The 14,015-nt window shown below is 49.4% G+C and overlaps 1 protein-coding gene across 1 annotated transcript in view; it reads right to left on the bottom strand.

Annotated features, from left to right (window-relative positions):
* Atp1a1 (ATPase Na+/K+ transporting subunit alpha 1) overlaps nt 1-14,015 on the bottom strand; it is a 28,764-nt gene continuing 14,749 nt past the window's right edge. The window contains exons 9-23 of the mRNA XM_087897698.1: nt 13,671-13,869; nt 12,901-13,010; nt 10,963-11,097; nt 10,258-10,450; nt 8,699-8,874; nt 7,597-7,733; nt 6,493-6,643; nt 5,691-5,859; nt 5,418-5,572; nt 4,851-4,974; nt 3,552-3,697; nt 3,304-3,434; nt 2,697-2,798; nt 693-784; nt 1-355 (exon numbers count right to left, since the gene is read on the bottom strand). Of these exons, the coding sequence (XP_087753824.1) occupies nt 327-355; nt 693-784; nt 2,697-2,798; nt 3,304-3,434; nt 3,552-3,697; nt 4,851-4,974; nt 5,418-5,572; nt 5,691-5,859; nt 6,493-6,643; nt 7,597-7,733; nt 8,699-8,874; nt 10,258-10,450; nt 10,963-11,097; nt 12,901-13,010; nt 13,671-13,869 (2,049 nt within the window). The 3' untranslated portion in view covers nt 1-326. The remainder of the gene's footprint in view (nt 356-692; nt 785-2,696; nt 2,799-3,303; nt 3,435-3,551; nt 3,698-4,850; nt 4,975-5,417; nt 5,573-5,690; nt 5,860-6,492; nt 6,644-7,596; nt 7,734-8,698; nt 8,875-10,257; nt 10,451-10,962; nt 11,098-12,900; nt 13,011-13,670; nt 13,870-14,015) is intronic.

Genomic DNA, 14,015 nt, shown 5'->3' with positions numbered 1-14,015 from the left:
TTCCATTATAATAGCCATCTTTATTTGTAAAAATCCAGATATAAAACGTAATCTTTCAGTCTTTCCAGGTTTTCCTTTTTTTACAAAAACGAAAAGGCACATATAAACCTTCCCCACTGTCGCTCCGGTACAGGGTGTTTTCAGGCAGCCCTCCCCCCGCCCCCCGTTACAGCTACATGCTTCATTCCAGGACGTCTGGCTCCCCACATGCTTTGGTGCTTTCCTACCAGGGTAGAGTTCCGAGCTCCAAGACTTGAAGTACACAAAGGGGGGGTGGGGTGGGTGCAGTGTGCGGCACGGCGCTCCATGGCGTGCAGGGCAGTGGGCTAATAGTAGGTTTCCTTCTCCACCCAGCCTGAGAGAGAGGGAGGGAGGGACACAGTGAGTCCTCTTTCGGGAAAAGCCAGGCCAGTGACCCCTTAAATCCTTAGGGAGTGTGCAAGTGTGTGTGCGCGCGCGTAGGTGTGTGTGCGTGTGTTTGTGTGTGCGTGTGTCTGAGACCTCAGTTGCAGCAAATTAGCTCTCTCTAGGAATACTGTGTTATTATTAGGTTTATGCCAAGATTTCTTTACATTAAGTTTGGTTCACACTTTTTAAAGTCTTAAAAACCGTCACCTGTATAGGCCTAATGTGGTTCTCTCTGCGGAAGGCATGGCTGTGACCAGCCGCAGGAGGCCCGGATGCTCACTTACCGCCAGGGCGCCGCCTGATGATGAGCTTCCGCACCTCGTCATACACGAAGATGAGGAGGGAGTAGGGGAAGGCACAGAACCACCACGTAGGTCTGGAGATAGAATCAGGGGCCAAGTCAGACACACGAACCAGTTCACAGGAAGACAGAAAGACAGAGGGAACCATCAGCTGACTCGCCACCCTGAGCTATGGGGTCATTCATAGGCTGCACGTCATGAAGGAAGCCCATTGGCTTCTCCGAGAATCGGGTGGAGCCGACTGTACTTTCTGCTGACAATCTGGGAGTGACGGAACGTTTTCTTTCTTCCTTTCCCAAAGTCCTTAAGCTCCCAAGTGCATTGGAAGACAAAGAGCTGCCAGTGTGGGTCACAGCCAGTTTATTCAGACCCTAACCTTGCTCTCTGGCCCTGGAATCTGGGAGGACCAGCTGTGTGCTGAGTTCCCAGACCTGGGGACTAAGAGAAGTAGAGCCCCGACAGAAAAGAAAGGTCTTCAAGAGGCCTGGGAAGGTTGCCACTTGGTCCCCAGCAGAGAGACAGGCTCCCCAGCAGCCTCCTGCAGGCCAGGCTTCCTTGACTACGGGCTCCTGGGTAAACAAAAGAGGAAGCCCTGCCCTGCCAGCTTTGCCGTCCCCGCCTTCCTATATGCCTTAAACAGGAGTGAAAAGGGTGACCTCACTGCCTCACTCAGAGGAACAGGAGCACCGACCAAATTGAGTAGAGGCTGTCAGGAGCAAGTCAGCTCACAAAAGATCCCAAGTGCCTGGAAAGTGGCAAAGTCCTGAGGCTCTATTCTTCCTCACTGGGACTTCCCAGCTAGCTGTTCAGAAACCTGTGACCTCTTCGTCCCTCCCCCCATTCAGCAAGGCTCAGGCCAATGTAATCCAATCTGGACATTTCTTACACCTGATATTCTGCAGGTTACTATGGAACCTGATACAAAAACAGCAAGCCAACAAAGAGATACAAGAGCCCAGGATCAGGAGGGCAAGAGCACATGGAGATAAACTCCAAGGACTTCAGCCCCAGAGGACTATTGGGTGTGATGGGTTGGGTGGGAGCATCCTTACCAAAGACATAGCAGGTCAGTGAACCGGCTACCATGGACTTGGACATGCCGTGAGACACACCCTGGACGCCAGTCTCACCTTGCACCATAGACTATGCCTGCACACATCTGACATGACCAAAGGGTATTGATTCAAAGATGAGATCATGGGAGGGAAGTGTTGGCACGAGGCCAGTGTGAGAGATGGTCCAGATGAGTTTGAGCAATGGCAGGAGTGGGTGGAACGCAAGAGACTGATGCTCAAAGGCTCTTGTGTTGGAAGAGCGCCATGTTCTGCAGCTCAACATGATCAATCAAGTTGTAGCTGCTCAACCTCAACCATCACTGGACAGCGGCAAACACATGTGGAAGTTTCCACCGGCTGTCAGACTTCTTGGTGAACCCTGCTCGTTAAGAACTGAGGCCTAAGAAAAGCACAAAGTCATCCTCGACGTTGAAGGCCGGTCTGCTCCTGAACACAGAATGACTTGGTGATCTATTTTCTAAACTGCTCAGTTCCACCCACGACTGACTGGGAGGCCAAAGGAACCCCGGATCCTCTCCAAACTCCTTTGGAGCCTCCAGGAGGGTGAAGAGGTGACATGTGACTAGGGCAAGCAAACAGGACCCAAGCCTGAGCCTCCAAAGTTTAGAACAGCTCTATGGACAGCTGGACTGTGACAGCAGAGGCCCTGAGGGCTCAACAGTTTGCTGTTGAGCAATTTCAAGAAACCAGAGCTTGTGCAGTCTCACCTTGGGCCAAATCCTCGGCCCTGGCAGGTCTCTATCTGCTGTCTGGTTTACTGGTGGATCTGGCTTCCCTACCTTCCAGTGCAGAGGAACTCTTACACATACCAGTCAGAAGCCCAGCGAGAACAGGCGCTCATACACGGCATGAGGGGAAAAGCCACATAAACTATGTCTGCACCTTTTGGAATGCAAGAGGCCCAACTTACTTGAGGGGATACATCCTAAGGGCAGCGCCCATCCCAGGGCAGTAGGACAGGAAAGCAGCAAGGGCCGTCTCTTCAAAGAGGCCAAATATTAAGATCTTGTTCCTAAAAGTCAAGGGAGACCAAAGTTTACAAATTGCAAATGCAGATTTCTCTTCTAATGCTGTCTATGTGTGCGTGGGGGGCAGATCAGCACCTAAAATGTCAGCTCTCAAGATCTGATGGGTCAGATGGGGAAGGCTGAGCATTCTACTCTGTGGGTGTGCCCAGCATTCTGACATTGCAACATCCTGTCATCTACAAAGAGACTGAGAACCACAAAGGCTCAAGAACTGCAGGTGTGTGTGTGTGTGTGTGTGTGTGTGTGTGTGTGTGTGTGTGTGCGCGCGTCGGGGGAGAGGATTGAGAAAAAGAAAAACCAACCTAAAAACTCTTTAAGTAAACTTAAAAAACTTTTGGTTGGGCTCTATTCACAGGTATCTTTGAGTATGATACAGGCTAGACACGCCTGGTGGAGAGTCCAGGAACTTGGGTGTCAGATGCTTGGCTTATTGTGAAGATGCACTTAATAAATTACCAGGTCCTTTTTTCTGTGCCCTTCACAACTTACTTCATCCCCTGCTGGAAGACAGAGTTCCTTCTGGTCTTGCAGATGACCAAGTCAGCCCACTGCACCACCACAATACTGACGAAGAAGGCCGTGTGGCAGGTGAACTCCACTATCTTCCTCTGCTCGTAGGTCTGGAAGGGGAAGCAGGTGCCTTAGACCTGGCTCTTCCCCCACACAGTTAGTGGCAGCGCTCCCAGTGCTCAGGGTTGGAGGAGCACTGGCTTCCATCCCAGTACACTGTTACTTACCCACTGCTGCCCATAGCTGTCTTCCACATCGTTGATCCAGCGGTCATCCCAGGTTTCTCGGATGCCCAGCAGGTGAAAGGGGAGGAAACCGTTCTCAGCCAGAATCACAAAGTAAGTGAAGAAGCCTCCCAGGGCCTGGATCATACCTATGTTAGAAAAACCACCTGAGTGCTAGCCCTCACCCATGGCCCCGCTCTCCACACCCCCTCTTCAGCCCATCACCCGAGCAGCCCCAGGGCATCGAGGACAGAAGTGGGGTGGGTTTTCTGGATCACTGATTGATTAAGGCACAGTCCAGGAAGACATGCCAGTCACTGTTTCTTGTGGGCTGAGGGCCGGAAGCGAGCATGTCGGACACACTGGGCTCAAGGCCCCTCTACTCTCTGAGAGTTGGCAAACACTGAGGTCTTCCTCTCAAAACACTCACTTCTCTTGCCATCTGTTGATTTCGTCAGGGCACAAACCTTACAAGAAATCAGCTTTCTTATCTAAAAATTCATGGTTCTTCTCCTACTTCAAGACTTCCACACATTGCCACTTTGCTAGCCCCTGAGACATCTTAGGACCACTCCTTTCCTCCTGTCATCCAATCAAGACAAGACACCCCAAGTTCTCCAGAGCAGAGCCATTTCTCTCTCAAAACTAGGTCTTCCTCAAAGACATGAAGCACTCTCAGCTGCTGTTACCAGGAGTTATCTCACGGAAGTTGGTCAGAATTTCTGTAAGGTGCTAATCCAGGTATTCACAGGCCTAACTGCTAACAAGATCAAGTCACTTATGGTGGCTTTCTCTATGCTCCCTTGAAGGAGAAAGGCATTAAAAGTGGGAGCATTTGAATTTTCTGTACCCCAGATCTGACGGCTGGCCACTCTGCTGGAGCAGAAACCAGTGAGAGATGAGAATCTGGAGAACCATCATTTGGAGAGGACTCACCAAGAAAACTTTTGGTGTCAAATCCCCCATCCCAATGAGTCAGAGGAATGCGATCCCTTCCCCTATCACCACGGAAAGCTGTTTGAGTTGAGGAGTGCAGAGCCAGGCACCTGATACCACAGGGCTCCGCGAGGAAGGCTGCTCCCAGTGCAGGCAGGCGGCTGAGGCCTTCTCCCACAGAGGAGACTCTCTAGTCTGGTCCTCATCTCCCTTCACTGCACACTCAGAACCCAGGGCCTGACTCTATGGCTACACTGCCTCCTCATCGGTCGCTCTCCAGTCTGAACCCTGTCACAGCTTATCCCAGACAGAAAATACCCCTTCAGGCCCTTCCCAGTGACTGTTCCACATAGGGGCAAGGCTCACCGATCTGCCCATAGGCCATGCTGATCAGACGCTCATTCACAAGTTTGTCGGTTTTGGGATTCCTGGGCTGTCTCTTCATGATGTCGCTCTCGGCCTGTTCATAGGCCAGGGAGATGGCGGGAACCTGGGGGAGGTGAGAAGGGGCAGAAGTAGGTATTAAAATTCTTGCTCCCTCTTAAAAAAAAATAAGAAAGATTTGTGAGTGCATGTTGAGTGGGAGGCCTGACAGGCACTCTTAACCACTGAGTCCCTTGGCCTCTTTTTTTCTGAATGGTTTTTTTCCTGCTGTTTGTTTTAAGCACCTGGAACGCACTCTTAGGGAATCCAGTGTTTTCTTGAGTAAATGGATACAAAAGCGAGAATTCTTTTCTGCTAAGTCAATGTGGACAATGGTCCTGATGCCAACCGATACTGAGACAATGATGCCGAAGCTAGAACGAACCTGGATATTTTCTGATAATTTCTTTTCATGCAATAGCCCTACAGGTCCCAGGAATAACAATGAAATCCGGCAGCAGCACATGGGGACATGTTACCACCACACGTGTGGCCGTGACACTCACGTACCATGTCAGTGCCCAAGTCAATGCAGAGGATGGTCACAGTCCCCAGGGGCAGTGGAATGTTCGCAATAATAAATATCAGGAAGGGGGTGATTTCCGGAATGTTACTGGTGAGGGTGTAAGCGATGGATTTCTTCAAGTTATCAAAGATCAGACGACCTAGAAAGGCAAGACGCTTTTATTGTACGGCTGAGGAGACGGGCTGACAGGAAACGGAACGCAAGAGTCGAGGCGCCCTGCCTGCCTGTTGGGGAGCCCCCCCAAGAAGTGTTCTCACCTTCCTCCACTCCAGTCACGATGGAGGCAAAGTTGTCATCCAGGAGAATCATGTCAGCAGCTTGCTTGGACACATCCGAGCCCACGATCCCCATGGCAACCCCGATATCTGCTTTTTTCAAAGCTGGAGAGTCATTGACACCATCCCCCGTGACGGCCACGATGGCACCCTGCCCAAAGGAGGAGAGGGTTAATAAAGCCCCATTTCTTTGCAGGGATGAAAGGAAGGGAGAGGTGGTCAGCAGATTATAGCTCCCCTCCTAGCTCACCGAGGCTGCACGGAGTTTGGGAACTATCCTGTCCCAGTGCTCACAGGCCCCACCCACAATGACAGGAGGGAGAAATGACAAGCCTGTTCTCCCTATTTAACCTGGACTGCTTTGAGGAATGACCCTGGTAAGCGGTCCTGGGTAAGTTCCATTCTTGCACGTACAATATTGGTTATAAATGAGGGAAGGATTTCCTGGCAACCTCCACTTCCACTGAAGACACTAGGACCCCAGCCTGTTGCTTCTGGAGACTCCACTGAGGCTTAGCTCTGGGCTACAGTATGGACAGGCCCCAGGCTTCTATCACTACATCACGGCTGAGTCACTCTTCCTATGCCTGGAACTCTTTGCTACACAGACACAAAGAACCTCTTCTCTCTCTCTCCACTTTGCTCTGCTGTCACTTGACCTGAGGACCCAGGACCTGACCGTTGCAGCTCACTGACCCGCCGCTGGACCTGAGGACCCAGGGCCCCGACCCTTGCAGCTCACTGACCTGCCGACCCAGGGCCCCGACCCTTGCAGCTCACTGACCTGCCGCTGGCAGCCCTCCACAATGATGAGCTTCTGCTGAGGAGAGGTCCTGGCAAACACGATCTCTGTGTGGTACCGCAAAATGTCATCCAGCTCCTCAGAGGTCATGTCCTTCAAGTCACTTCCGTGTACCACACAGGCCTTGGCATCTCTAGAATTGGGACCAGGAAAGTAACCAAGGTCACCATCCATTCACCCAGAACCTCAGAAACAGAACCAAGCCCCAAAGGACTTCCCCATCACTTAAGAGCTGGCATCATTCAGGATTTGCAGACTGTCACAGAGATCGCCCACTCAAGACTCACAGCCACCTGTGGCAGGCCTGCTTGCCACTTCCCTCTCCCCAGCTCTATCAGACAGACTGAAATAACACCGACACACTTTTAGAAACAGCAGAGCTGACAAAAACCTCTCCTAACCCAAATTAGGGTGAGAAAGCCATAGACCAATAACAGAATGGAGACAAAACTAATGTGTCTCAGCTCTCTGCTTTTTAATTGTGTGTATACAAGCGCACACACGTGCAGGATGTGTCTACACGGGAATGCATGCCAAGCCACACACGTGGAGGTCAGAGAACAACTTCGTGCAGCTGTGTCTCTCCTTCTCACTGCAGACGGGCTGCAGGTATCAAGCTCATCATGAGGCTAGCACAGCAAATACCTCCACCCTCTGAGCCACCTCACTGGCCTTCTAGTACCCATGTTCACTTTAATGCTATTAAGGGTTTAATTTCTCACCCTTAAAAGAAAGATCAATTGTTCTTTCTCGTTTATTTTTCTCCGTGTGGACCCAGAAACTGACTGGACACCAATAGTCCAATGGCTAACAGTTTTGGACCAGAAGCTAGTTCAGACTGTTTATTATCTGACTTCTCCAGTTCTAGGCACCTTAAACACTTCTGAGCCTCCACTTCCAAGTTCTGCATGGCATCACTGTAACAGCATCCAGAGCAGCAAGTACAGTGGGTTTAGTGTGGCCGTCTCCCTCTGAACAACAAGGTCACGTTCTGGTAGTGCAGGTGCATTCCTCCTCCTTTGGTGCAAGCCAAGAAACCAAGCAGACCAGAGCCAAAAAGAGACTGTATTTAAGATCCTCCTGTACCTGGGGTTCACCTGGTTCACTGGAATGTTGAGGCGGGCAGCAATGTCTTCCACAGTTTCATTGCCTTCTGAGATGATACCCACACCCTTGGCAATGGCTTTGGCTGTGATTGGATGGTCTCCTGTGACCATGATGACCTGAAACAGGACATCGGACAATACGCATCAACTCACCAAAATTATAAACATGTATTTACCAAAAGAAACCATAGCCCCAAACCAAGATTCTGTGACACCTGATCACATCATATTGCATCTATCACATCTTTTAACAGGAACATAAAAATCCATTTTACTAAGGCAAAGGTGTGTCTAGGTAAAGGTATGACTAGCTAAAAGTGTGTATAGGCAAAAATGCATATACTGCTGGTTAGTACTCCATACTCACACAATTCTGAAGGAGAATAGTTAGAGATTTTAATTGTGTTTACACGAGTCTGTGTCAGGTGAGGGAGAGCACAGTGCGGGAGTCCTGGGAAGCCAGAGGCATCAGATCCCCTGGAGCCTGAGGCACAGCTGGCTCTGAGCCGCATGATGTGGGGTGCTAGGAACCATATTCAGGTCCCATGCAGGAGCAGTAAGAACCCTTTACCACTAAGTCCTGTCCCCTGCCCATGTTCCTACTTGTTTTAACATTTAGAAAAATAGCTTTTAAAAGAAACAAAGTACTGGGAGAATCATTTCTATCAAGTTTCTCAATGAAGTAATTTCATTAAGTGTGAAAACAACACAGTAAAAACAATACAACACTGAGCCCAGAAAAGACAGAAAGAACAAGTCACTGAAAAGTCGGTTGAGAATACCAGGGATGCACCATCCAGTGCATTTCCAAATTTAAATCTCATTTTTTTTTTTGGCCTTTTTCTTTTACATCATTTGTGTTTCCTTTTACCAAAAGTAAGGTGCTTTTCACCCCCAACTTCACATCTGTTCTTTATCCAAAATTTTAATAGTATCTGATTCTTCAGGGCTGCACCCAAAGCTCTGGACATGGGAAACTGAGAGGCACTCCAAGAGAGAAAACAGCTGCCTAGATCTGGGGAAACAGTCACAGGTAGGAACCGCGGCTCTGTGATGGCGCCAATGAAACACCTAGGCCCTACCTTAATTCCAGCGCTGCGGCATTTGCCCACAGCGTCGGGGACAGCAGCTCGGGGAGGGTCGATCATGGAGATAAGACCCACAAAGCAGAGGTTATCCACAGGGAAATTGACTTCGTCAGTGTCGAACTGGAAGCCTTCCGGGAACTGTTCATCAGGCAGAAGGAGGTGGCAGAAACCTGCAAAGGACGGCAGGGCACCCATGGGGGTTCCAGTGCTGTATAGTGAGGGAACACTGCAGCCCATCATCCCTGCAAAGGGCACCCATGGGGGTTCCAGTGCTGTAGGCAGTGAGATCCACTGCAGCCCATCATCCCTGCAAAGGGCACCCACGAGGGTTCCAGAGATGTCGGCAGCGAGGGACTGCTGAGCCCATTACCCACCCTGACCACCTTGAGCAGGATGTTTCATGTGGGAGAGTCTAGTTTATGAATAATACAGAGTCAGTGAAACAAAACAAAAATGGCTGAAGGACAGAATCCACGAGGAAGAACTATCAAGGGGACCGGAATATTCCATGTGGAGAAACAATGGACTGACAAGACTAGTTTTAGTAGCAGCCCATCAGGCTGCCCAGCACCTATGATTATCTGGTAAACTGAGGGCATCTCTTCCTATCTAGTCACATGTTGCTGAGCGCCAACATGGGCATTCATAGGAGCTTCTCTGAGGATGAACACAGAGCAGACGTCCTGCTGTAACTGCACCGTGTGGTTGTATCACTCCTGACCCTGCCTTCAGGACCGTGTGATGCTCAGGGGACTAAGAAGCACTGCGCAGGCTCAAGAAGACCGCATCCTTCTTTCTTGGGGTTGGCGAAAGCCAAAAAGCAAAATGATTTCGGAGAGGATGGTAATTAATCTTTCATTTGGGCAGACTAGGGAGAGAAACACCACCTAGGGGTTAGCTTTTCAGAAAGGGTGTGAGGCCCAGAGCAATCGACCAAGCCATCGGTTCTCAATTATCCCACCAGAAAGAATCAATAATGGATTTGTAGCTACCAACACATAAAATACTGTAAGTGCCACTTGCCCAAATATATTGGACAGTGGGCAAAATGGATTTCTAAGCCTCAACAGCTGTCAGCTACAACAGACAAGAAGCAGCCTGGCTTTTAGTTTGCTGCTGGTCTTACGAGTGGAGTGGTCACGTCCCATGGGCCATGCACAGTCATCCTAGGTACTACTTAGGCACATCAAAAATTAACAGATTTTAACTAAGCTTACAGACCATGGTCATAACAAAGAAGTCAGATAATAAAGCCCCTACTCCCACCCCACATCCGGAACTGACCATCATGAGGCCATGGGTCTAAGTACAGGTCAGTAGCAAATCAGCAAGACTCCGTTTCCCAATATAACCATTATGCCTTCACCACTCATTGCTTTAAACAATATAAGGCAAAAAAGGGGAAAAAAAAAAAAGAAACGAAAAGAAGCAGCAGCAGCAGCCAGATGGCCCCAGGAAGAACGAGAAGAATGTCCAGAGGACACAGATAGGTAACTGCTGTGGCTGTCGATGACAAAGCTGTGCTCCGGAGCCATAGGCAGTCACTTGCATACCTAGCACACGCTCTCCAAGGCCTCCCAGTTCCAGGTAGGCATTCTGAAAGGCGTCTTTCAGCTCATCGTCCAGCGGCTGCTCCTTGCCATGAAGGAGGATGGAGCTGCAGCGGTCCAGGATCCTTTCTGGGGCACCCTTCATCACCAGCAGGTGTTTGGGCTCGGACGTGTTTGGGTTCTTGTGAATGGACAACTACGAAGGTCATTTAGGAAGAAACATTAGGTTGGGTGCGTGTGGCCGTCAAGCAGGCTCTCCTAACCAGCTAGGATTTACAAGCCAAGACAAGCTAGTATAATATTTACAGGCTAGGATAACAAGCGAAGGTCTCCTTCTGAACCCGTGACTATCTCATGATACACGACGAATGCTACAGATGAGAAAAAGAAGCGAGCACTGTACTGCGTCTATGCTCACATGTGAACACCCATCTTCTGTAAGCATGCTCACAGAGGCAACCCTCCCAAACTCTTGGAGAACCAAGATGCTGGCTATTGCTTGTGTACACAGATTCTCCCGCCCCTTCCAGCCCCCACCTCCAAGGTCTCCAACAGCACCCCGAGAGAGGTTTCATTTCTCCTATGATATTTAAATAAAAACAGACTTTCAAATTTAAAGGGAGACCTTGTAGAGTCTGAGTGGAGAGCGTCTCTTCCTCTAGTTCACCTCCCCCAGCCTGCCCCGTGCGGCCGCCCAGATCCACACACCTGGTACTTGTTGGTGGAGTTGAAGGGAATCTCCACTATCTTGGCATATTTCTCCCTCATCTCCATCACGGAGCCACAGCACACCTCAATGCACTTTAAGAGCGCCGACTCGGAGGCGTCTCCTGCGACTGCCCGCTGGGAACAGAGAGAGACATCGTCTGTTAATGCCCGGGGCCAGGCTGATTCGCAAGGCATCGCTGGGAAACAGAAAGAACTCTGGATGGACTCCAATCTCCTCAGTGGCGGAGAAAATCGGTGAGGAGCGACCCAGACCAGGCCGGTCACAGAGCCTCAGGCAAGTCCAAGCTCCAGCCCCACCCACCTCAGCTCCAGGTGGAAGGGCGCTTGAAGACCTGGCCTGCCAACACACCCTCCTAACCTACTATTTTTACCTTCCTCAGGCCCGCTAAAAAGTCTCACAGTCAACACTATTCACAACTGAACATCGCTGGTTCTAAGTCTGAAAAAAAAAAAAAACAAAACAAAAAACCACCAAACCCTAAGGCAAACACTTCTACTATCATTGATTGGGCCAGACTTTAAAGTAGAAGGGCTCAGGGTTCAGAGCCAGGCAAACTGTGTCAAGGGCAAAACAAAGGGTTCCGTGCTCTTAACCTAATTCAGTTGTAGAGGGGGAAAAAAAAACCACCTGGGCTGACTCTCATCAGCTCTGGCGGTAGCACAGTCAGCTGGCACTTCAGGGGCTGTCTTCACTCTGGGGACACACACCTATGCTGTCCATGATCTGCTTGCTCTGTCACACAGCCATCTTGTCCTACTAAGCAGGTCTACCTGTAAACAACTTCTATGCAGGTGAACAGTTTAGACCTCTGTCTGACACAAAAGCCTGGACCAAAGGAACACACGACAGCAAGCCTGGGTAAAAAGGGTGGTGGTGGTGACGGTCACTTTTAAGAAAAAAGAAAAGGCCTATTGAACAGACCAAAGTTACTCCCAGAAACCTTGCTAGGAAGGGTCAGTAATGCTATTGACACAGCTCAGTTAGTTACCCAAATACTTCAAACACCTCTTGAAAATCGCCTTAGGTTTTTTTGTTTCTTTTGTTTTGTCAGGAAAGATAGAAAATGCCTCCTTTGAGGTAAGGCAAAGCACAAAGCATCTGCAGTGTGACTCCCAAGACAAAGAGCATCACTCTTAAACCAGCTTCAACCCAATGCCAAGCAAACTGCCTTCCAAGAACGAGCAAAACCTAGCCTCACAAGAGAAGCCACCTCAGACTCCTCCGAGTTGTACTTGCTTTGGCAGTGTTTATACAGAGAACCCCACAGGCAAATAGCTTCGCAGAGGACAGATGGAGCCCAGGGAGCCTCACACAGCTCCTCGACATCTGGACCCACGGTCCTTCTGGAATGTTACTGTCACAGACTCCGTGAGTATTCCAGAAGGTCGAGACCCATGCTCGATCTTATTTTCGCATCATTAGTAAGCAAGCTAAGGACAAGTGAGATAAGGAAATACCTGAGCTATTTTTAAGCACACAAATGGCCTAAGGGATTTACTGTAATCTAGTGTATCTGAACATGCAAACCCAGTTAGAGTCACTGACAGGGCCTCCCTGCCCCCTTGGTTAGGTGCTACCATAGGAACAAGGGTAAAACTGGTCCACTCAGGTTTTCACCGAGAATCTCTCTCTCTCTCTCCTCCTCACCAGCTCACTCAAGTCAGATTTTTCCCTTTATTTTCCCCGTTTCCCCAACTGACAGACTGTGGCCCCTGAAAACACTCCAGAGCTCCAGGCAAGACCATCTTTGCTATACGGAGCAAAGATTCCTACAAAAGCTCTCAAGCATTCTTCAGTGAGGTTGGCTTTCTCCACACAAAGGTAAGGTGCTGTTTAGAAAGAACGGTGGCCATTCTCACGTGGTGACGATACCCTTACCTCCACCCCAAACAAGCAAGAGCAGTTCTGGGGTATACCTTAAGGATAGGCAGGTTTTCTTGGTTTGCCTGAAACACTGCCCTGTTACAGAGACCAGCAATTCTGGACAGAGCGAACCAGGTGGCCGACGTCTTGTCAAAGGAGACCCCTGAAGGAAACAAGAAGACATGACCGAAAAATGATGTGTTGACTTTTTAAAAATGAATAACTTATGTGTGTGTTTCTCTGTATGTGTGCCTGCATGAACTGATGTGTCCCTGGAGCAAGCAGGTGCTCAGAGAGGTGAGAGGCATCAACCTCCAGGAACTGGAGTTACAGGCAGCTGTTCTGACATAGCTTCTGGGAACCAAACCCAGGTCCTCTACAAGTTCAGCAAACACTTTCTTAACTGCATCATCTCTCTAGCCCCAAGACTGGTTAACTCTGAATGCTGTTGAAGTCCCACAAAAATTCAAAATGATACACCCCACTTTCTCCTCAAACACATTAGCTTGTAGTGGTTCTTAGTCACATGCACAGGGCAAATTAATTTATATATACACACACACTTTACCTAACAATATCAAACTAAAAAACACTGCCATGAGCTTAATCAATCAACAATCAATCAGTAAATAAAATGCAAGTGGGGCTGGCAAGATGGTTCAGAGGGTGAAGACTCTTGCTGCCTAGCATGATAATCTGGCCTGGATCCCTGGAACCTACATCCTGTAAGCTGCCCTCTGACCTCCACATGTGCGTGACAGCACACCTGTGCTCACACACGAAAGGCGAGCAGGTGCTGTAGGGTGAGGTGGCCCAGTCTTACCGCTCTGATTCTCCGTGGTGTCAGCTTCATGGATTTGATTGTCAAACCACATGTGGGCCACTGTCATCCGGTTCTGGGTCAGAGTTCCAGTTTTGTCTGAGCAGATGGTAGATGTGGACCCCAAGGTCTCCACAGCTTCCAAGTTCTTGACCAGGCAGTTCTTCCTTGCCATGCGCTTGGCAGTGAGTGTCAGGCATACCTACAGACAGGGCGGGCAAGAGAGGACGTCATTCAGCCAGGCTGCAGTGCCACACAGATTCCACTACATCCTAATCCTAATATGGAAGAAATTTATTTAAAATTCAATTTTTATTTAAAAATTCAACCTTCTCCTGAAGTCATGAT

The sequence above is a fragment of the Myodes glareolus genome, chromosome 17 (assembly GCF_982192425.1).
Source record: "Myodes glareolus chromosome 17, mMyoGla1.1, whole genome shotgun sequence".
In the NCBI taxonomy this organism is placed as follows: Eukaryota; Metazoa; Chordata; class Mammalia; order Rodentia; family Cricetidae; genus Myodes; species Myodes glareolus.
This window is presented reverse-complemented; position numbering and strand designations above follow the sequence as displayed.